The 25,039-nt window shown below is 36.1% G+C and overlaps 1 protein-coding gene across 2 annotated transcripts in view; it reads left to right on the top strand.

The window, feature by feature from the left end:
- Positions 1-4,908: 4,908 nt before the first annotated feature.
- The window catches only part of LOC150104394 (RWD domain-containing protein 1), a 187,245-nt gene continuing 167,114 nt past the window's right edge, over positions 4,909-25,039 (top strand). The window contains exons 1-2 of one of the 2 annotated variants that reach the window (XM_090396977.1): positions 4,918-5,150; positions 23,482-23,556. In XM_090396977.1, the coding sequence (XP_090253103.1) occupies positions 5,078-5,150; positions 23,482-23,556 (148 nt within the window). In that variant the 5' untranslated portion in view covers positions 4,918-5,077. Of the gene's footprint in view, positions 5,151-23,481; positions 23,557-25,039 lie in introns of both variants that reach the window. The other variant, XM_090396978.1, reaches the window with a different exon arrangement.

A 25,039-nucleotide genomic window follows, 5' to 3' on the forward strand; every position in this document is an offset into this window, starting at 1 on the left:
TCTGAGTTCAAATCCAGTAGCCAACTGCAGAATGTTTTTCTAAATCTTTATACGACATCTTTCCGAATTAGTCGATATCCAGCGCTGCAAAGGAAGTGTTCTCTTCTGCAAATTCTGGTTTTCTGTCTGGTGAACTAAAGAAAATTGATTGTGAACCCACACAATATCAGACAATAAATGAATTATGTTAGGAACTACCAGATGGCAGCACTATCATTCCTCCTCTTTCTTCACTGAATTCCATTTATAATTAGTAATAGTGTTCGGCAAGCTATTTCTGAATGACTAGTGGTGCAAAATAAATTCAACAAAGTCAAAGAAATTTAGAACTCTTTTGGGAATAAAACGCGTTAGCGGACTATTTAGAATGGTTGATGTTTTATCTGATTATGGACCTATGATAAATGCAGCAAAAAATAATAGTGTCAAGTGCCAATGAACAAAATAATATAGATAAATGGCGATTAGGTATAAGAAAATTATGAAATAAAATCATTCATATATCTTGAGCAACAATTCATGAAGCCGAAAGATGTGAGTTGGAAATGCAAAAAAGAGTTTGCTATTCAGAAGAATTAGTAATGAAAAAAGAGATCATTTGATACAAGTAAGACAAATAAAGACATACTGAAAAAACTTTAATGGCGGCATTTATTTGGAGCATATTCTTTTACAGTTATTATTGTTGGGTTTGTCTTTTATCCCATCTTATATTTGTTAGCTGTTGGTTTTCTTGAAGGAATCAAGCATTAAATAGCACTACTGGCCGATAATTTTTTAACTATGTTTAGGTTTTCTCACAAGATTCGTATTTTGATGAACGGTGTAATGAAACTGAAATTAGGCAAGCACAAGAATCAAGTTAAACAAGATATTTAATTCTCTCACAAAATTATTCTTACATAAGTGTGTTGTTCAGTGGATGTGGCGTTTGCATACCACGGCGCTTGGCTCGAAGGAAGACTTGATTTCGAGTCTAGTCAGCGACTAGAGGAAATTTTTCTAAGCCTTTTTCGACCGGTTCCCGAGTTAGTCGATCTCTGGCACAGGCAAGCGGGTTTTTTCGTCCCGTAAACTCAAGAAAATCGACCGTAGAACTCACATTATTTCAGACATTAAATACGAGTGTTAGGGTTAGGGACCACGAGATGGCGGCACTTGTTGAGCGGTCACTCTTCACTGCGTGCCTCTTAATTAGTGATAGCCTTGGGCCAGCTATCTTTGATTGGGTACCAGTGGAGATTGAATTGCCGACTCAGTCTCCAAAAGTTAGATAGGGCTAAAAACGGCCTCGCCTACTCCCTATATGTACGGAAATAAAAAGGCGTTAGCTGATTTTTTTTTTTTTTGAAGAAACAAGAACATTCAATAAAGTATTAAGATTCTATTCAGCTGAGTGCATCATTTACTGCTAGAACTTATATATATGACTTTCACAATTCACATCTGTTAGGATTTCAACTTAGTTTCAATTTAAACAATATCAATATTCAGCAAAACATTCAAATGTTAGTTCTTTGCAGTCCCAGTGAAATATCCGTAAACTTCAATTTATCAAACACTTAACAAGCATCATCAATATTTATCAGAGGATTAACATAGTTCTTAAAAGGCTCAGTCTTGATTTTACATATACGTAGTGAGATAACATTCAAACACGAACTAATTCTTCAATGAAGTTTCTCACATTAATTTCACAACCAAATATTTTATAATATTACTCATTCAAGCTTGACTAGCTGGCTCCAGCAACACGAAATTTGACCAAGTTCTCCGGACACAAGTAACACTATCACACGTTAGTTATAGAATAGATATTCTTACTGATATGATCATCATAGCTTGCACATTATGGAAACTCTTACAACACTTCTAGGCACTCGATAATCTTCCACTATAGACGACACAAAACTTTTGGTATCCCTGAGTTCAACAACTTATTTGCGAAGACTGGAAAAGATATTTTCTTGCTCGTAATAACTTGTCTTATGATAAATCTCAATCATATTATTATTATCCACTCACTCAGGTAAATTCCTTTACAAAGTGACAGGAAACTATAAATAATTATGAGTTCGAAGTAAGATTCATTAAAATCGGAACAAGCTTCCAAATCTCTGTTGCGACGTTCAATCATGTCTCAAGTTAGGTCACGTCTCACTATCTATCTTCACTCACTCCATTTTCCCTCTGGTTCCTTCTTCCTCTATCTCATAAATCCTCTATCTTTTTTCCCGCCCAAACCACGAAATATCACGTGATCGTTGTACGGTTCTCAATGCTAAGGCAGTGGCTATCATGAAATAACTTAGTTTTCTGAGAGCAGCCAATCAAATCACATTAGCAGAGTCCGTTGGAAATACTTTCACTTTCCGTAACAAGAAATAAAATGCATATATTACAGTTCACTTAGGATACATTTACAAGTTATATTAATAATTTATACCAGATAAAATAACTAATGAAATTACAATTATTATTTCAATGAACAAATAACAGTAAGTGTTTAAATTACAATTTATTTAGGAGCAAACTTAACTCAGGAAATGCAATTCATGTTAAATCATGAATGAAGTATTAATAAATCATAAAATTGTTCATTCACAGTTTAACATTATTTGACACCTACAGCGATCACAAAGACTCATCGAGGGAGAGTGTGCCAACAACATTGAACAATTGACTTCCTTCCAACTACTAACCGTGCTCAAACTTGGTTAACTTTTTCGTGAGCCATTAGTAATAGAGGCTCTACCAATCGACCAACCTTTGCTTTTTGTGAGACTTGGACTACCTAAAGCAGAAGACCGTAAGAGAACTGATTCATCTGCGAGTTAATTGGCGAGAAATCAAGGTCAGTGAAGAAGTCTTGCTTGAAATAAAACAGTAGTAACCGAATATTGAAGAAAACAATCGTAGAAAAGAAAGATGAAATTCCTTGAAAATGTGTGGATTATAAATATTAGAAGGAAAGATACTTTTTCTAGATACTAGCTCAGTAGAAGTGGCGTTTGCACTCTTCAGTGCTTGACCGCATGAAGAAAGGATTTGGTGGTTCAAATCTAGTCGCCGACTAGAGGAAATTTTTCTAAGCCTTTTTTTAGCCGGTTTCCGAGTTAGTCAATCTCTGGCATGGGCTAGCGGGTTTTTTCTCCCAGAAACTCGGTTTTTCGTCCCATAAACTCAAGAAAATCGACCGTAGAACCACACTATTTTCAGACATTAAAAATATTGTGTTAGGGTTAGAGACCACGAGATGGCGTCACAAGCTTGCCGCCTTCTTCACTGCGTACCGATGAATCAGTGATAGCCTTGGGCCAGCTATATCTCTGATTGGCACCAGCGGAGATTGAACTGCCCACTCAGTCTCCAAAAGTTAGATATGGTAAACGGCCCCGCCTACTTTATTTATTTTCACTGATTTTTTTTTTTTTTAAGAATCTTCGTTGAGGTATTTCGATTAAACGAAAGAGATAATGGACTGCTAAAGAGAAAAACCAGAAACACGATGCGTTGGAAAAGATAACTCTCCATAGCGACAGGTAATACAGTCATCCCTCGACTTACGTCCGGTTCCATTCCATCCGGCAGGACGTAAGTCGAATCGGAAGTAAGTCTATACATTAAATCAACAGTTATAGGGGTTAGAGACTTAACTGCAATAAGTACAGTATACTGTTATTTCAATTAGTGTTTGGAGGGAGAAACATGACCTTGAACTTGGTGAAGATCACCGCTATAAGACTGATGACCTGGAGCATTATCTAGAATTAATAAAATTTTAAATTCTACACTTTCTTTCACACAATTGCTTTCCATTTCACTCGCATTACAGTTGATTAAGGCATCCGCAAGCAATTTTTGAGTCCTCCACGACTTCTTATTTTTCCGGTAATAAACTGAAAGTGTATGCATCCTAATGTTTTTGATGGTTCGTGGATTCTCACTGTGCCATATTACAAATGCTTTCAGTTTATATCCAGCCACATTACATCCCTAACAGAATTGTAACACTGTCTTTAAGAGCTTTGAAACCAGGCACAGATTTTAGCTTTTTGGATGAATTGTCCGCTCGGGCATTTTTTTCCGAAACAAAGACGTCTCAATCATATTAAATATTTGCTGTGGCAAATAATTTTCCTCCGTAATAATTTTATCTAATTTTTCGACAAACTCCTTTGCAGCCTTCTCAGCACTTGCAGATTCCTATACATTTTCGCATTATGCAGCACAAAACGTTGCTTGAATCTCACGAACCAACCGGAAGAAGCGTTGAATTCGTAGTCATAATCTCCTTTAACATGTTGAAGAGACTTAGTGCCTTAGCAGTTATGGTCACAGCGCTAAGGGGTATGCACTTTTAGTTCAGGTCCTCTATCCATGATGCAAGTAGCATTTCCATATCACTGATAGGACCTTGTTGTTACTTCGTTACTATCACCGATTTAATGGAAGCAGAGCCTTCACAGCCTCTACGATTTTATCCTTATTTTTGAAAATGGTCGTCACTGTGGAATGAGACCATCCGAACTTGCAACTTCGTTTCAAAATCAATTGCTCGCCTCTTTTTCTGTGATTCTTCATTACGTTTTTTATTGTGCGTGTAGGGGCTATGAGGAATATTTAACAATAAATGCACAAATAACCCATTTCATAAACACAAAATCAACAGAGGATCTGTTGAAGACACGTTCCGACTACAGAGGAAGGTTGCCGCTGAAAGCGCTGTTACCACTGTGTATGCTTTACCTTTTGCTCGCTTGCATCTTGTTCGAAAGTATAGCCGGAAATGTTATTTATTCCCTTATGGGATCACGGACATATCTTCGTAATTCGAATGGACGTAAATCGAGGGATCACTGTACTTAAATTTCCTGTCGCTATGGAGAGTCATGTTTTCCAAGATTAAGTATTTCTCCTTTTTGCTGTAGGTGGCGAGTTGTCTATCTGTGTAAGTGAAACATGGTGCGGTGACTAGTTACGAAATTTAGTTATGTTAATAATTTTGAATTTGATATTATTCCGGATCGTACGGTCAAAGTGCAGTTGAATTGAACGCACCCTTAATTTAAAAATTATGACGGACTATAAAGAAGAGCAGAAAAATGAAATCGAAGCGCTTGAATCCATCTATCCACAGGAGTTGACCTGTAAGTTGTATTTATGGGTGAAAATTAGTAGTTTTGAGAGCTAGGAATAAACACACACACACCTATTGTTATTTTAAATGTTTATTCTTATGAATAGTGCTGTAAGTACTTTACCAGGTGTTCCCCACAGTACAGGAATCTGGGATTAAGGAGAGCAAATAAGACCCTCAGGCGGTATAAGAATGAAAAGGACCACGTTCATCTAAAGCAAGAAAAAAAAAAAGTCGGTTGGAAGTGACGAGAATCGCAGTTTTGCATGAATCGCAGCATATCGATTTAAAATGTTTCCTTCCACGCTAACCTTCCCAAATTGACCACGAAATATTTGTCATGAAATGCATAATAGTCATGCACTATTTTGGGTCAGTATTATTGATTATGAAATTGATTATGAAAAAACATTTGATTCCATCAAAACTAATGCAATAATCAAAGCACTCCAGAATCAGGGAGTTCCTGGAGAATATATGGATCTCCTCCTCCAAGCAATATACCTCACTGCAACAGTTCAACTTCACACGAGTAGCAATAAAATATCAATTGAAAAAGGTGTCCAACAAGGAGACTCTCTATCACCCAAAATCTTTACAGCAGTGCTTTAAGAAATATTTAATGATATAAACTGGACAAACCTTGGTATAAAAATTAATAACAGAAGCTTAACACACCTAAGATTTGCAGATATCATATCATAATTTTTGCAAACGCTCCAGAAGACTTTAATATAATGAAGACCTATATCATGAAAGCAGAAAAGTCAGTCTAAAGATAAACAGAGAAAAAACTAAAATCATGTTTAATCATTTTGTAACACCAAAAAAACATAATAATAGAAAACAATTTCTTGGAAAGATTCTCTTCATATACATACTTAGGTCATCTCATTGTGGACTCCAAAAGGAAATAAATAGGAGAGTTCATCTTGTATGGAGTGCATTCAGAAAATTGAAAAGCGTTTTTCAAAACAATGATGTCCCACTCTGTTTAAAAAGGAAGACATTCAACCAGTGTATACTTTCAATCATCTCATATGGTTGTGAAACTTGGTCACTTACAAAACACTGGCAAATAAATTAACAACAACTCAAAGAAAAATGGAGAGGTTGATGCTAGGCATCACGTTAAAAGATAAGAAGCAAAACACCTGTATAAGAGGCCAGACTCGCATCACTGACATCATTCTTCGCCACAAGCAACTAAAATGGAAATGGGATAGATATCTATCCAGAAGAGAAGGTGAGCAATGGACCACCATACTAATGAACTGGATTCCTAAAGAAGGGAAACGAGGCTGAGGACATCCTAAAAGAAGGGAAACGAGGCTGAGGACGTCCTAAAAGAAGGTGGAGTGATGAATTGTCAAATTTTGTTGGAGAAAATTGGTCAACCATTGCCAAGAACAGAGAAAGGTGGAAAGAACTGAAGGTGGTCTTCGTCCAGCAGTGGACAGAAAATGGCTGAAAAGAAGAAGAATATACAGGATGATGGTGTTTTACTTACGCCAATCCAAGACAAATTTGCTGAAAGAAAATAAGCAAAACAATTTCATGTATAGTGGGATAATGTATTAGACTCCAGTACTGCCCCAGAAAATCTGGAATGATTAGCCATCCTAAGTATGCAGCTGCTTTCAATCAAATCAGCCCCACCTTTTCAAGGTGTGGCCTTTTATCACCGAAGAAGCTCTGGTGTAAGAGAGCATATCATCTGGGATAGTACAGGATGTCATGATAGTACTATACAAAAAAAAAAGGTTACACCATTACTAACTTCTGGTCAACAGTTTTCCTCCAAATTAATCTGTTATCTGTCAAGACCCCAGCATTATCAGATGTTAAATACAGATCCAGGTTATATTCCTATGATTTTTTCAACTATTCTTCTTAAAGTGAAAACCTGATCCTTACAACCTCTATTTGGTTTGAATCCAGCTTGTTCTTCAAGTTACTTTTTTACACCATTTTTACAAGTATTTCATCAATTTTACAAGTATGCCTGCATTAATCTTACCAGGATTCAATTTATTTACCTTTTTATAGATAGGTACTATGAGTTCTATTCCAATCAGCTGGAATTCGACTCTCCGACCAGGTCTTCTTAATTATGCAGTGCAGCCACTGTAAAATTTTTATACCTCCATATTTGAGCATTTCTGATCGAATTTTATCTCCAGCTGCCTTTATATATTTCAAATTTTTGATAGCTTTTTCTACTTCAAGTATGGATATGTATTCCTGACTGCATTCCTGTTGAGAATTTTCTACCACTGTGCTTTTTTCTCTTACTCTGCTTTTTCCTTTTAGCAGTCTTTCACAGTAAAAGCAGGAAATACTTTACCTTCATTTTTGATGTAACCTTTATCATCTGATTCTTTTTACAGTTCTCTTTCCTCCATTTCTAAGCTTTTTCAATAGCCTCAAGAATATTTTGCCATTTTCTTGATATTTATTTTCTGTGTTCATACCAAAGTCTTACCATGATTTTTGTTTAGCTAGTTTTACACAGTGCTTTGCTTTCCTACATTTTTCTCTGCTGGCCTGGTTGGTCGAGTGGTTAGCATATCCACTCTCCAGCCAAAAGGCTGTTGGTTCAAATCCCACCATGGGCATGGATGATTGTGATTGTCTGTGAAAATACTAGTAGTGGTGATGGGTGGTAGAAGGTGTTGGTATAGTTGCGGTTCGTTGTAGTTGGTGGATTGAGTGGTGAAGACAGAGAGTTGTAGAGTGGATACCCTCCCTCGATGAGTCTTTGGACTCTCTGGAGGTGTCATGTAATAATAATATTCTTTAAGAGCACAAGCTGACTCACTTGCTAGGAACTTGCAATGTGCAAGTTCCTAGCAAGTGAGTCAGCTTGTGCTCTTTAACTTTCTGAGTCCACCATGGAGTTCTGATTTTCCTATCCTTACAGACAACTCCACCACATGCCTCTCTGACAGAATCAATGTATGATTTCTTCAGAGTATGTCACTGAATTTCCAAGGTTTGGTTCTTGTTTTCAAACTCTTTCATTTTTTTCTTGAATTATTCTTGTTTACAGTTCACCTCTGAAAGCTGCTCAGCCTTGATTCATTTTTAAAGCTTTCTTACACACTCTGCTCTTCAATTTTTATCTTGCTCAAAACTAAATGGTAATCACTTCCTAATTCATATCTTATGTATATGTATACTCTTGTGTTCTGAACCAGTGAATATACAAAACTCAACTATAGCATAGTCAGTGAGACTATTTCTTACATCTTGTCTCCACTTGAATTGTACATTTTTAGGTTGTAACATGTTGTTAGTAATAACTAGTCCTTGTTCTGAACAGAAATCCAGCAGTTATTTGCCATTATTATTAGCTTTGCTCTTTTCTCCAAATTTTTCCCAAACATATCTATATGTTTAGTAATTATTGCCTACTCTGCTGTTTAGATTTCCAACAAGAACCAACTTTTCTTTTTTCATTGTGTCACTACCTCCTCTAATGCCTCGAAAAATTCCTCTGTTTCTTCTTTAGCAAATTTCTATTGGAGTATAGGTACAAATAAGTCTCATTGTCCAGTTCTCCATTCTGATATTTGTCCACATCACTCTACTTGATATTGCCTTCCATTCAGGAAGATTATACTCTTGTTTAGTGCTGGATACTTTAATTACGCCTTCTTTAGCTGATTATTATACCTCTGAATATAACATTTTGTATTTGTTGCTTAGGAAGATCTCACCTGTTTTTGTCTTCTGTGTTTCAGTTGCTTCTATTATGTTGATCTCGTACTTATCCAATTCTTCTGCTAATTCCATTTCTTTTCCATCAGTTCCTCTTTTGTTGATAGTACCAATCTTAAACACTGCTGATGTTGAGTTAGGGTGTATTCCAGGATTTGTTCCAGTGTCTGATTTAACGCTGTTTGCCCTGGTACCCTGACAAAAACAACAGGGACCTTGTTTAAACTAGGCAGTGTCCCAGGCTGCATGAAATTCTGTCATGTTGTGCCACAATTTTACATTGTGGGTTTAAGCCAGTTAGAATGAAATTGGAATGGCTAATTCTCAAATTGCAAACCCATCCTCATTTGTTCAGTATCCAGGTCATGGACAACATTTTTTTTTTTTTATTTATTTCTCTCCCACACATGAGAGGCCATAAGGTCTTTAGCAAATAAATTCGATGTATATGGTCTTGGGTCAAGAGCTGAACACAGGAAAACCTTGCTTAACACAATTAATTAATCCATCAATTAATGCAAGATAAGCGAAATTGCATTAAGTGAATACAATAACTAGTAGGAATAATTATAATTCATCCATCACTTAGTGTAAATTTTAAAAAAAAATTATGTATAATCTATATATATATTAGAGAATAAAATCATCAAAGTTAATAAAAATCAACTGCTTACATTTTTATTTAGTGTTTAAACATTTGATTGAGCTACTTTTTTACAAAAATAAACCTAAGTAAAGATGTTTGAATAGTGCTTGACTTTTTCATCTTGTCATGCAATTTGCAGTAGCTGGCAACTGCTTTATCAAGATTTCGGCTGACTTCAAAGCTTCTTTTCTTATCAGAATCAGCATCAAACAAAATTTCCTTATCATGCTCAATGTGATTGAAAACTAGCTCAAGTTCTGTTGCAGTTAGCTTCTTAGTTGTAACATTTTCTTCTTGTTCACACTCCTTATCTTCTTCTTCATATGCACGCTATTCTTCTAGTTGAAGGAGATCATTCTCACTTAACTGTTCTGAATGGGAATCGAGCAAGTTTCTCACATCTTCATTATCCAGTTCATTAAATCCAAGTTCTTTTCCAACTGTGCTGATTTCTTTAATAATGTTATCAGTTGGGTTATTAAAACCAATGAAATCATTTGCACAGTGAGGTAAGATCTTCTGCCACACGGTTCCTTTATTACTACAGCTTTCTTTATCAGTCTTTATCTTTTCCATATCAGCGGTTGAATATAATAAAGTCACATAGGTATCTAAACTCAAACAAAATGAAGGAAAAGTGATTGAGCAAGAGAACAGAGATTGCACGTGCGCTTGCGATGATAGCTTTGAGTCCACTGCCGAGTTTCACCAGCCGCTGCACTGCCACTGCCTACTACATTGAAAAGTGTCGCTGCTCGCTGCAGATTGACAACAAAAAATTTTGCATAATGTAACAAAATCGCGTTAACCAATTAATCACTTGCTTAAAGCGGGAAATAGTATAATTTCACTCACTCATGCTAACTGATTATCGTGCATATCGAATTTATGCTAACCAAGGTTTCCCTGTAATCTGTTGATATTCATCTTGAAGAGCTGGAAATCGTAGCTTAGAAAATACTTCATGGCAATGCTATTCCAGAGAACTGAAGTAGATGGAATAAAATATGACTGGGAGTAACAGGTTCACTGAGCCTGCAGTTCATCTGTAAAAGATGTCTAAAAAAAGGAAAAGAGCAACACTAAATATAGTGTTATTGTTACAATTAAATTAAATAACAGACCTTTAAAAATTTTTGAATATGCAAGAAAAATCCTCCAAAAAATTCTTCCACATTCACTTTACCAACCTAAATGATGTGCATCATCACCTGCAGATATACCTCTCAGGGGACCCTGTAACCCCTAGAGAGCGCGTCCCCTGGGTGGTGGATTGGGGAGCCCACCATGTGTGTGTGTGTACATGTGCGTGCGTGTGTGTGTATATATATATATATGGTGGGGTGGTCCGAATATACTGAATAAGGACTCGTGGACCAACAGGGCCATAAGGGGCAATCATCTTGATTGTAAGGGAAGCAGCACCTTAAAGAGGATAGATCCAGCATGGACCCCTAGCTGGATCTATCCTCTCCTTCTTCTACTTTGAGGAAGACCCACTTACTTTAATCTTTCCTATAAGGCCTTATCAGCCAACTCTTCTTACTTTATGACCCTTGTGCTATTAGAGTACTCGAGGGCCATGGGGTCTTTTCATTTCTGGCCTTACAACTATGTCCTCTCTATAAACCTTACTATATTTCTTCTATAATCTACCCTTTCCCCTTCAATATACCCTATTCCTCCTATGGGTTTAAATTCGGAAGAAGGCGAGTTCAGAAGCCTTAAGGTAGCAGCCCTACCACTGAACTATTCCATCGTCAGGCTAGTCCCCTGACATGGAGAACATAACCATACTTGTAAGCTGACAGAAAAAGATAATCGGATTGAATCTATGGGAAACGACCCTGGAATGGAAAAGGGAAAACGAAAATGGAAACGACAAAATATAATACACATAGCAAACTGGAATGTAAGAGGAATAGCATATAAAGAAATAGAATTAGACCAGTTATTAAATGAAAGAAATTTTAAAATAGCAGTGATCACTGAAACAAAAAAGAAATTAAAAGGAACGATGAGAACTGAAAATTTTAATGTGATATACAGTGGAGTCGACAGAGACCAAAGAGCACAAGCAGGAGTCATGATTTGGATTCATAACTCCCTTTCAAAACAGTTAAAACATTATAAATTATGGAATGAAAGAATAATAGAAGCTAGAATAAAAATAGATAGAGGCTATTTAACAATAATTGGTTTATATGCCCCAGAAGAAGGAAGAGAACAGGATAATATTGATTTTTATAATCAGCTACAAAATATATATAATAAAATAAATAAAAATGATTACATAATTATAGCAGGAGACTTAAATGCAAGAATTGGAAACACGAAAATTAATAATAATATAGGAATACATGGAGAACACACTCTAAACAGAAATGGTAAAAAATTGATTGACTTTGTAGTTTATAATAACCTAAAAATAATGAATTCCTTCTATAAACATAAAGACATACATAAATATACTTGGGCAGCAAGAGGGTGGAAATCAATATTAGATTATTTCATATTAAATGAAAAGACATCAAAATTTTCACTAGATGTTAGAGTTCCCAGAGGATATGAAATAAGCAGTGACCACTTCCTTGTTAAAATAAAATTAAGATTACCACCTAAATGGCTACAAGTAACAAGAACAGAAAGAAAAATTGAAACATTTGTTTATAAAACTAGACTATTCAACGACACAAATGTACAATGGCTATATGAACAAAGAATTAACCAGTATCTAGATGAAAGAAAACAAAATGAAGAAATAGAAATAGAATGGCTTAATATAAAAACGATACTAAATGCAGCAGCAAATGAAAGCTTAGGAAAGACCAAAAAATTCAATAAAAGAAAAAACTGAAGATCTGGGATGATACAATCAAAGAAATAATCAAAAAGAAAAAAGAAGCCTATCACAAATGGTTAAGCAGTAAAAGATTAGAAGATGAAATAGAATATAAAAGAATAAGAGCCATAGCTAAAAGGGAAGTCAGAAAAAGACATAGAGAATCATGGAATAAATTTGTTTCTAATTTAGAACATGATTTATATAAAATAAGACCCAATGTATATAAGATTTTGAAACACCTAAATGCAGATACCAAAGAAAACATAAAATTAAACACTGAATTGAAATTAGAAGAATTTCTAAATTACTACACAGAACTGTGGACAGACAAATATTTTAAAAAAGACAACTGTCAAATAATTAACGAAAATGAAAAGGAAATAACTGAAGAAGAATTGGAAATCAGCCTGAAAGAAACAAGAAACGGAAAATCACCTGGAGAAGATAAGCTAGGTTCAGAACTATATAAATACGCAGGAACAAGATTCAAAGGAAGACTCTTATTATTTTTAAATAAAATTTACTCAACTGGTATCCCCCCAATAGAATGGAAAAAAGCAATTGTGATTCCTATCTTTAAGAAAGGTAATAGAGATGACCCTAAAAACTATAGAGGTATCAGTATACTAAATTCATGTTACAAAATATACAGCAGAATCTTAAATAACAAACTAATGAAATATTCCGAAAACTTTATTCTAGAGGTACAAAATGGATTTAGAAAAGGACGATCATGTATGGACCCAGCCTTCTGCCTAAAATTAATAATAGAGAAAAGAAGAGAACATAATTTAGAAACACATATTGCATTTATTGACTTTGAAAAAGCATTTGACAAAGTTAAAAGAAACATATTATTTAACATATTAAAAGAAAGACAAATACCAAATAATATCCTAAAAGCTGTCACAAGTATATATGAAAATAATCAAATACAAATAAGATTAAATCATGAGCTATCATATACAAGAGAGATAAACCAAGGGGTCAGACAGGGATGTCCCCTCTCAGCAACTCTTTTTAATATCTACTTAAATGAAATAATAATAATATGGAGTAAAAATTTACATCAAGGAATTAAACTTTCACCTACAGTTAACTTAAACACTCTCCTCTTTGCAGACGACCAAATAATAATTACAAATTCAGAAGATAAATTACAGAAAGCTATTTTCAATCTAAATGAGATATCCAAAGATTATGGTATGATAATATCAACGGAAAAATCAAAAACTATGGCCTTTAAAGGACAAGATCCAGCAAGAACTAAAATAGTATTAGATAACAAGATCTTAGAACAGGTGAATTCATTTAACTACCTAGGATGTATGATCACTTATGAAAATGAAAAAGATATAAACATAAAAATTGCAAAATATTTAAAAATAACAGGAGTAATTAACTCTATATTTAAACCAAACCTAGTTCAAAAACAAACCAGGCTAAAAGTATACAATACATTAGCCCTACCGGTCTTAATGTATGGAAGCGAAATCTGGACAATAAAACAAAAAGACAAACAAAGATTAACAACAGCAGAAATGAAGTTTATGAGAAAAACTGCAAAGTATACCCTATTTGATCACAAAAGAAACGAAGATATTATGAAAGAACTAAACCAAGAACCAGTAATTGAAAAAATTAAAAAATATAAATATAGATGGATGGAACACGTTCAAAGAATGAAAACAGAAAGATTACCAAAACAAACCTTAAAGTACAAGCCATTAGGAAAAAGAAAACCAGGACATCCTCTTAAACGATTCAACGATGACTTCTAAGGCTGGAATAGGCCATACTAGGCCTAAATCCTTGATACGTATGATGATGATGATCTTCATTTATGACTGAAATCCACAGCCTAATTCAGCTGTTGAAACTATATCCTATGTCAGGGATTCTCAACCTTTTCCAGTGGCGTACCACTATATTTAATTCAGGATATTAGATATATCAGTAATCCTGAGCTGTGCAATCGAGGTGCTTGGTGAGACATCTGGAAAGATTAGAGAGCAGAAGGAGGGTTGGTGGTGGAATAATGATGTACAAGTGGCAGTGACAGCTAAGAGGAAGGCAAAGCAGAAGTGGGATGAGTCAAGAGTGGAAGAGGACAGAGAGGTGTACAAAGAGAGAAAGCAAGAAGCCAGGAGAGTTATGGCACAGGCGAAGGCCATGGCTTATCAAGATCTGTATGATCAATTAGAAACAAAGGAAGGACAGAGAAAAATTTACCAACTAGCGAAATGTAGAAATAAAGCAGCTAAGGACATCTTACATGTGAGGCAGATCAAAAATGCTGAAGGAAGAGTATTATGGAGGGATGTGGACATAAGAAACAGATGGAAAATATACTTTGAGGGACTTCTGAATGAGGAAAATGCAAGGACTCACAGAGGAGATGGGCAGCCTTCTGAGGGGATGGTGCAGAACATCAGTAGAATGGAAGTGACGGAGGCCATGAAGAGGATGAGGAATGGAAAAGCGGTGGGCCCCGACAGAATTCCAGTGGAGGCATGGAAGGCACTGGGGGAAGAGGGAATTGACCTGCTGTGGGACCTGTTCATGAAAGTTTGCCAACAGGAAAATATACCCGAGGAATGGAGGGAAAGTACTCTTGTTCCCATCTACAAGGGTAAAGGGGATGCACAAGACTGTAAAAATTACAGAGGAATAAAGTTGATGTCCCACACAATGAAGATCCTAGAAAGGGTTCTTGATGGTAGATTGAGGGAGGAGGTGGAGATTGCAAAGGAACAATTTGGCTTCATGCCTGGCAGATCAACAACAGTGCTATCTTTGGGTTACAGCAGATGATGGAAAAGTATCGAGAGAAACAAAGGGAGCTACATGTGGAATTTATTGATCTGGAGAAAGCATACGATAGAGTGCCAAGGCAAGAAGTCTGGAGGTGTCTGAGGGAGAAGAAGGTGCCGGAGAAATATGTCAGGTTGGTGCAGGAAATGTACAGAAATGTGAAGACAAGTGTTCAGACCTGTTTGGGACAGACAGAAAGTTTTCAAGTAACAGTTGGCTTGCATCAAGGGTCAGCATTAAGTCCGTTTCTGTTTAATATTGTAATGGAGGTGGTAACAGAGGAGGTGAGAGAAGATGCACCTTGGACAATGTTGTATGCAGATGACATCTTGCTGTGTGTAGATTCAAGAGAAGAAGCGGAGACTAAACTGGAAAGATGGAGAAAAGTACTGGAAGAGAGAGGTATGAGACTGAGCAGAAGTAAGACAGAGTATATGTGTTGCGCAGTGGGCAGTGGCCAGGAGACAGACCTGGAGCTGGAAGGAAATGTCATCAGGAAGGTGAGAGACTTTAGATACTTAGGTTCGACAGTGGAAGAAGATGGAGGAGGTGAGAAGGAAGTGGGATGCAGGATACAAGCAGGTTGGAGGAACTGGAGGGAGATGGCTGGAGTGTTATGTGATAAGAGGGTGCCGATCAATCTGAAAGGCAAAATTTATAGGACAGTAGTGAGGCCAGCTATGACATATGCTATAGAAACTGTGGCCCTGAGGAAAAATAACATTAGCAGGATGGAAGTAGCAGAGATGAGAATGCTTAAGTGGATGTGCAGTGTGACCAGAAAGGATCATCTGAGAAATGAATATGTCAGGGGAACAGTGAAAGTTACGAACTTAGGAGCGAAAATACAGGAGGCAAGGTTGAGATGGTTTGGTCATGTGATGAGGAGGGAGGGCGAATATGTGGGAAGAAGGGTCATGCAGATGGATGTGCAAGGAAGGCGGAAGCGTGGGCGGCCAAAGAAGAGATGGAGGGAGCTGGTAGAAGAGGACTTGAAGATGAAGAACTTGGATGTGGTGACAGCCCAAGACAGGAAGGTGTGGAGGAGACTCATAATAAACAGTGACCCCACTTAAGTGGGAGAAGCTGCAGAAGAAGAAGAAGAAGATGTATCAGTAAGCAAATTTATTCTGGAAAAGCGTGATTTGTTGGTCTCAGGGGCAAAATAAGCATTTCTCTACAATACTAGTTCTCAAATAATGATTTATTTAGTTATTTATTATTTTATTCAGATATTTATTGGAGAAACAGATACTCTTTGAATCTATTCAATGGATTGTTCTATAAAATGCAATTTTTAAAAATTAAAATAATGAGTGAATACATACAAAAATTTTGGCAAACGTATTCTTGATAATGGTACTCCAGTTCTCAAATAAACTTACGATCAGTACAAGCTCTAAATGTAACATATTTTTAATTACAGAACTCTCATTCTTGTTTCAGTGTGAAGGTTGTGCTTATTTAGCTAAACACAGCTTCTTAATGTCTGGTTTCAATTGATTTAATTTGAGTCTTAAATCGGGTTCAGCATTCAATTTATTCCTGTACTTGTTTTTGATATAAATGAGAGAAGAAAACACACATTCACAAGGTAAGTAGTTGCAAACACCAACAGAAATTTTATAGTTTTTCTGAGATCATTGGATATTCATTTCTTCTTGCCAACCAGAAGTCTGTTAAATCTATCCTCTTGATCATTTACGTGAGATATCCATCGCAGGAGAGCTCGATCAGTTCATCTTTCTCGGAAGGAGTTAACATTTCTGGTAAGGTGTCATCAATGGAAAACGGCTCCCTAATCCAAAATTCTGAAGCCAGGTTTTCAGGGAAGTATTCATTGAAATCTGTGATTAGACTCCCAAGATGCTTCTTTATATTCACTGCCAGTTCACTATGAAGAAGAATTTCATTCTCAGTTAAGAAAGCATCCAACAATGGAAAGGAACACGTTTCCATTATCGATTTCTTTAATGATGAAGCCAAGCTTTTTCCTAAGATCTGCAGTTTTATCCTGTACCAAGAATAAGGTACAGGATAAAACTGCAAACCCACATCCTGCAAACTCGTGTTTAGCAGGTTGAGGTGGCAAAATAAATCTGCCAGGTAAGCCAACCGGGCAAGCCACAGTTCATCAGTGAAATAATTCAAGTCTGAGGATTTGTCAGAGAGAAAAATCTGCACTTCTGAACGAAGTTCAAACAGGCGGCTCAATACATTTCCCCTCGACAGCCATCTAACTTCAGTGTGAAGTACAAGAGAATCATGTTCAGCACCCATTTCATTGCACAAATTGGGAAATAGTTGTGAATTCATAGCTCTGGACTTAATGAAGTTAACAATTCTCACACTTTCATTCAAAACTGTCTTTAGAGCAACAGGCATGTTTCTTGCGGCTAAAGCCTCGCGATGAATACTACAATGTACAAATTTTGCTTATGGAGCTACTTCTTTAATTTTTGCAACATCGCCACTGTGTTTCCCAACCATTGTACGTGCCTCATCAGAACAAACACCATAACATTTATTCCATTCTATATCATTCATTTTCATAAATTGGTCTAATTTTGAAAATATTTCATTTGCGGTTGTTCGAGCAGGCAGTGGTTCACAAAACAAGAACTCTTCCTTCACTGTTTTCCCATCTATAAATCTTATATATGTAAGAAGATGGGCCATGCTGGTAATGTCAGTAGCTTCATCCAATTGTATGGAAAAAATATTTACTAGCCTGAACTTTTTCTATTAACTGCTCCTTAACATTTGAAGACAAATCTGAAATTCTTCGTGATACTCTGTCATTGGATAATGGAATCATTTCAAGTTATTTTGCTGCCTTTTCCCCCAAAATTATTCGAACCATATCTGTAGCTGCTGGTAATATTAATGACTCTGATCATGTTTTCCTGCCTTAACTATTCTTAAACTGACTTCATAGATGCCTCCAGAGCCTTCGTGATAAATCCTGAAGATGAGGATATTTATTTTTTTCCTTGCTGACAAATCGGACAGTTTTCTCTGGAAATATTTCAAAGGTTTGTGTTTTAAATCGTTATGCTTGGTTTCAAAATGACGTTTAAGAAGGGAAGGCTTCGTCGAATGTTTTGATACGTTTCATAACAAATCACACACTAGGGAACATATGCGGTTTCTTCTCCAGTATATGTGAAACCATATGATAAATAACTAAGATTATATTTATGTTGTGCTGTACTGGGCTTTTTGTTGCATTGTTGTACAATGATGTTCTCCGTCGGTTGGTTAGGATTCGAAGTAGTGACTTCTGACAGAGAAGAATTGTTACCCCCCGCTTACATTCATTTCTTCCTTCGATCTTTTTGAGGACCCGCTCATTAACTACTTATTCATGTTCCAGTTTCTATCCTCTGACACAAACTACATATAAATATGACAATTTCACAAATAAAATCTCACATTCAAAGATAATAATCTAATACCACTACTTTCTTTACTGTAACTGTGGCTAGCGGCCAAATAAACAACAACGGACAAACTGTTTCCCATCGTTGTCCAATCAAATATATTCGAGTTACTTTCTGTCATTGTCATTTGATTAATACTTATTAAATTCAAATTGAACTTTTGTATTATTTTTGTATATTATTATACAAAAGTTTTTAATGATAATGCAAAATCTAATTGTTTTCATTTAGTTGCATGAAATATTTTAAGTAGAACAGTTAAATATCTGTGCATACATTTTAATTCTCAACTCGTTGCGAGTAAAAAAAAATATTAATTTGCCCTTTTATTTTATACTCTGTTTTCGTACCACCCGGCAGTGGCTCACATACCACCAGTGGTACGCGTACCATAGGTTGAGAATCCCTGTCCTATGTGATTTTTTTTGCTAGAAAGGTGGTATTATGCTTTTGCATGATTCACTATTCCTTGTCGGAGGATGCCTGTTCTTGAATCCTCCCCATTTTTTTGACATTCTGTGACTTGAGATTTTCCTGCCTCATTTTGTCTCATTGATCTGTTGTCCCTCCATACCCCTACTTCTGAAAATCATTCTGCCTTTAACTTTTTTTCTTTTGAAGCTTGATTTCTTGCAATGCAAAGTCCCTAACAGTGAAGTCATTTGTCTTCCTTGGTAATATTAATGTCTATAACTCTAACTGGCTCCTTTTTTTTTTTTTTTTTTTAAACTTCACTGATTGAACTGTAAAAGAAATCGAGAGATTTGCTGTAAGGAGTGACTAAAAGCAAATCATTCTTCTCCCAACCAGAATTCCTTGCAGTACTTTCCACTCACCTAACACTCTGGATCCTTTCTTAACCAGTTCTTCCAAGAATACTGTTGAAGCATGAACTTTGGTAATTTAGATCACAATCTTATTCCAATTTTATCTCTTTTGGAAATTGTTCTTCTCTCAGTCTTTCACAACTTTGTATAGTTTGGTGCTGTTATGGCATGACCAGGTGGGAAAATCTTCACTTTTACCCCTCCTTTCCTTGGTCATATTACTGTTTTCATTCTACAGATCCAGATACTCGTTACAGAGGTTATGCAGGTTGGAATAGTGGTTTTCATTCCTAATTTTGTTCAAACTTTGTATCCTCAGGTGTTTTTTTTCCGTGTTTTCATTAGTTATTGCCATGTGCCTTTTTTGTGTGGCTGACTTGTTAGAAACTGTATAGGTCAATGCTAGGTTCTTCCGCAGCCTTCTAGTTCTTTTGTTGGCCTGGTGTTGAGCATATCAGGAGATGGATTGGGCACTCTGTTTGTGAAAAAGTGAGGACATCTCCAGGTTAGTCTGCTCATGTATCTTGAGCACCTATTTATAATCCAGGTGATCCCAGTTCGGATGTATCATATGCTCCTGCTTTGTTGGGAATGGTTAAAGTAAGGAAAGAGAGAGAAAAAAAAAAGGATACGTGCCTATATCCAAAAGACAAAACATTGAGGGGATATTAAATCACGATCCAAAATCCAAATATTAATCCAAAAGTGACTCATAATGCATTGCGAAGTGAATAACCAGAGATAATGACTTACGTAATCTGGAACCAAGCATCAGCTCGCATCAAATCACAAATATCTAAGTGTAAGCAAATGAAGTTTGTGTGTGAAGTGGGTAATGCATACCTGACAGGATGTGTTAGCCTAAGGCAATTAATGTGATGTCATTAACCTCTATGTGCAAGTAACCTAGCCAAAAAGATACTTCACACAAGCTTTGTTTGCTTAGACTTGGTTAAAAGATTAACGAAGGATCTAATTTCTTGGCATCTTTAATTTAATTTATAACAGTGAAAAAACTTGCAATAGCTAGCTCTGATCCAGATTATATTAATAATAAGGTGTTACACCATTTCACTACCTGTGTGTGTGTGTGGAAAATATATGACTTTTTCAGCATTAATTCAACCTTGGTTTAACATGGAAGGTGGCGGATATCACTCCACTCAAAAAGATTGGAAAGAACACCCAGCTCCCCAAAACCTACAGACCGCTCAGTCTTCTGTCCAGCCTGGGAAAGATTGTGGAAAAAGTCATCCTTACAAGGCTTCATTCAGAAACGGATAAACTAGGTATAATTCCAAATGAGCAGTTTGGATTCAGAAAAAACCACATCACCGTACAACAGATTCACAGGTTGATCGAATTCATCTCTGAAGGCTTCAACTGGAACCTTCACACAGCTGCAGTCTTTATAGATGCTGCGAAGGCTTTTGATAAGGTGTGGCATCAGGGTCTTCTATACAAGCTCATCACATTCAATATACCAACTAATCTAGTAAAAATAATTCACTCATACCTCAAAGATAGATTCATGCAAGTCAAAATAAATGCAACTGTCAACCAGATGCAAGGTCCTGGCAGGTTTGCCGCAGGGCTCACTCCTGGCCCCCTTTCTATTTTCTATCTACATAGCTGATATCCCTCAAAACCCAAGCTCAACAATCACTGCATTATATGCAGATGATACTGCATTATTAGCAAGATCTCTCAGCCCCAAACTAGCCATCAAAAGACTTCAGAACAGTATTCACACATACTAGAGAAATGGTTGATGTACTGGAGGATCCAAGCAAACCCACAGAAGAGTTCAGCCATACTCTTCACTAGAAAGAAGCCTCAGATCAAGGAAGATATACATCTTCTAGATATTAAGATCCCATGGCAGAGTGCAGTCAAACATCTTGGTGTAATGCTCTACAAAAAACTACAATTCACCAGTCATATAAAACATAAGCTCGAAGACATCCAAAGTAATTGCGCTGCTCTACCCCATGATCAACAGAAAAAGCAAACTGGACACTCAGAACAAACTACTCATATACAGGATGGTAATATGCCCAGTCATCACTTATGCATCTCCTGCATGGAGCCATACCTCGAACACAAATATTCAAAAGCTACAAAGAATACAGAACAAATGCCTGAGAATGAGTTTGGATGCCCCATGATTTATCAGAAACTCCCAGATTCACAGAGAAGTCAACACAGCTAATCTCACTGCCCTTTCAGGGCGAGCTTAAAGCTCAATAATTCTCCACTCAAAGAACTTTCTTTCTCAGACAAAGAGGAATATAAAAAGCATTTATGCTTCACCCATCAAGCCAGTATCGTTCTGTGTCAACCTTGGTATTTCTTCTAGTCTGGCTCCCATTGATGACATTTAATACTTTTCATCTTTGGGTTTGCTTGCATCCTGAAGAGGAGAGAAGCTGCTTGGTGACAGGTTTTTACCTATTGCTGAATGGAGCCACTGCTGTGTTTCCTGTCAGGAGCAAATCAAATCAGGAAAGATTAGTTTAGTAGTGATCCTTTAGAGTCACTCAGTGAGTTCAGAGTGAACATGTAGATCACTGAAAGTTCTTGGAGAGGTATTCCTGCACTTTAACATACCCCAATAAAGGTCAAAACTGGTCTGGATAGTGGCCTTTCCCATAATTCATAGCCTCAAAGGGATGTGTGCTTTGCACTGTGAGATAATAAGGCAATTAATGTAAAGTCATTAGCTCTATTTACAAGTAGCCTTGTCATAAAGATAATGTGCAAATGTTGTATGCTTGCACTTGGATAAAGGATTAAACAAGAATATAATTTGAGCATTATTAGTTTAAGTTGTATCCAACTAAAAAAAAACTTTCATCAGTATTTTGTATTTAATGTTTACTGTAATAATCATATTACAGATTCACACATATTTTGAACATCAAGTTGCTGATAAAGATTCCATTATGGATCAGAATGTGTTTGGATGGAAGTATATACTCCGATTTCAGATTGCTTTAGATTTAAGACAACTACCTGATTTCAGTATGCAAAAAATAAATAAAGAAATAATAATCAAGAAATTAAAAAAAAAAAAAATCCTTCATCAGTAAAATTATCTTGATAAAATCAGGTTCCCCTCTGCATGTGTAAGGTATTCATGGGAACAATAATATAATACACTACTAAATCAAGCAAGAAAAAAAAAACTGTTAATATAGGAATAATTTGTCAGTGAAGTCAGGAAACATTTCTCTCTCCATATTACCCATATATGGTACTAACGTACTATAGGTTGACCGGCCAACCTCTCTTATTTGGGCCCAACATAAATAAAATAAAATATTGTTTTTCTCTAATATCTGCCAGACTTCATTGAACTTAAAAAATAAATGCATAGTAACATTTTCCTTTTCAATATTGCTAGTTCCTCCACAGTTTTTTTTTCCCTTTTTTGAATGCATTATTAAGCTGATGTTCCATGTTTCTTGGCTGTAATATTTTATTTTTTATTGTAAGGTCATGCTTAAATATGATGTACAGAACCAGTTTGGAATATGTTATCATCATTATTAGTTGGGCACCTCTATGGACTCATTACAGGAGGCTCTATAGTACATAGCATCTATAATACATTCTCTCTTTCCACTCTCCTTTGCTTTCTCTTTGAATTAATTCACTGAATCAGTGTGCACTACTCTCATTAGTACTCTATTCTATGTGTTTATCATGTACAATGAGAAAAATCAGATTCCATGCCCTTTACTGTCTGCATTTTTATCCTGGTTCCAGAGATGGAACATGGGTGACGTTATTAAGACTGAAACAATTGTCTTTCATTTGACTCTCTGAATTCCTTGCAGGATAAGTCTTCTAGTTATTGAATTTCACTCTTTAATAATACCCACTTCTGATAAGGAAGTTAATATAAGTTATCATTTTATAATAATTAGACTTTATAATATTTGATATTGCTTGTCAATTTAATAAAATGCTCTCTTGAAATTTCTTTACTGATGTTTGTTAGTTTTAGTATTAATTTTTTAAAAAAAATTCAATTTCAGTGCTTTGTGATGATCCTTATATCTTTACTATTGATATTAAGTCAGAAAACTCATTAGAAGATCCAGAAAATGGAAGTAAGTCAATGAAAAGCTACTTATTTATCCCTTTAAATTTTAATGCTTCATGCTGCAATTGGGCTTTCATCTAAAATGCTATTGAATTGTTACTTGCTGATTGCATGGAGGGTGGTTGAACCATGGAATGCATAGCTTGAGAGTGGTTAGAGCATGAGCTCAAGGAGTGGTATGATAGACTTTTTGTTTCCCAAGAAGGACCTCCCACGATGAATCTTTTGACTCCATGGAGGCCTGAATAGTGATGATAATAATTTGCATTGCAGTTTCTATTTGCCAGCCTGGTTGGCTGAGTGATTGTTAGTATGCTCTCCAACCAACTGGCTGCAGGTTTGAATCCCGTCATAGTATGGATGTTTGTGATTGTCTTCAGTTGGAGATGAATTTCATCACACACTGTTAGACCACCATTTTGCTTATTGGAGGCATGAAGTGGCTTAAAAAAGTTCCATGTTTGGTCTCTAGAGCAGGGTTTTCGACTGTCAAAAAAATAAAAATACAAAACTATATAAAATTAATTTTAAAAACTAGGAAAAAACCCTTAGCCAAAAAATCCAGAGCACAAATGTACTGTATGTTTACAAAAAAAAAACTTTTTTGTGGATAGGAATTGCAAAAAAGAAAAAAGTTTTGATCTTTATATTGAAATAAAGTTCATATACATGATATAGTACTAAAATTGTACTTGATACAGTACTTAGTTGATAGTCATGCCAATTATATGCATCTCATATAAGTAACAAGAGTGAATATGAAAAGAGAATGGATAAGAAATACTTTCCTTCCCATCTTCATGTTTTAGTAAAGAGCCAGATGATGAGAGATTCATGCAGATATATCAAAAGTCACATGTGCTTGAGAGTCGCCTCTTAAGAACCTCTGACAGAGCTATATTCTAACTAATGCCATTACCAATAAGGACTTCTAATGTCTTTTGTCCTCATCAGCAAGCTTTCTCTCATAATTAGCTTTGGCCTTCTTAAACATATGTCACCTTTCTTGCTAATGCCTTATACTGCTCATGGTCATGCTGATCACCTTTTTCTTTGTGATCTCTCCACAACCTTTTCTTTAAGTGTAACTCCTGCTTAATGAAGCTACTCATCCATCTAACTCCTACCTGATTTATTATTATTATTATTCAGGCCTCCATGGAGTCAGAAGACTAATCGTGGGAGGTCTTTCCTAGGAAACACAAAGTCTATCATACCACTATTTGAACTCATTGACTGTTCTTGCTCTCATCACTCTATTAGGCAATGCATCCCGCATTTCAACCACCCTCCATGCAAAGAAACCACTCCTCACCCTCTTGCTCACAACTTCCTTTCATACCTTCCAGAGCTGGCCCCTTGTCATCGCCAAAGTACTCCCCAATGTCAACCCTGTAACTACTTCTCAACAGTTTAAAAGTCTCAATCATATCAGCTATCCTTTTTCTATCTACCAAACTCTGCAGTCCACATTCCCTCAGCCGATCCTA

The sequence above is a fragment of the Typopeltis vanoorti genome, chromosome 8 (assembly GCF_054136105.1).
Source record: "Typopeltis vanoorti isolate ZY-2024b chromosome 8, IOZ_Tvanoo_1.0, whole genome shotgun sequence".
Classification (NCBI taxonomy): domain Eukaryota; kingdom Metazoa; phylum Arthropoda; class Arachnida; order Uropygi; family Thelyphonidae; genus Typopeltis; species Typopeltis vanoorti.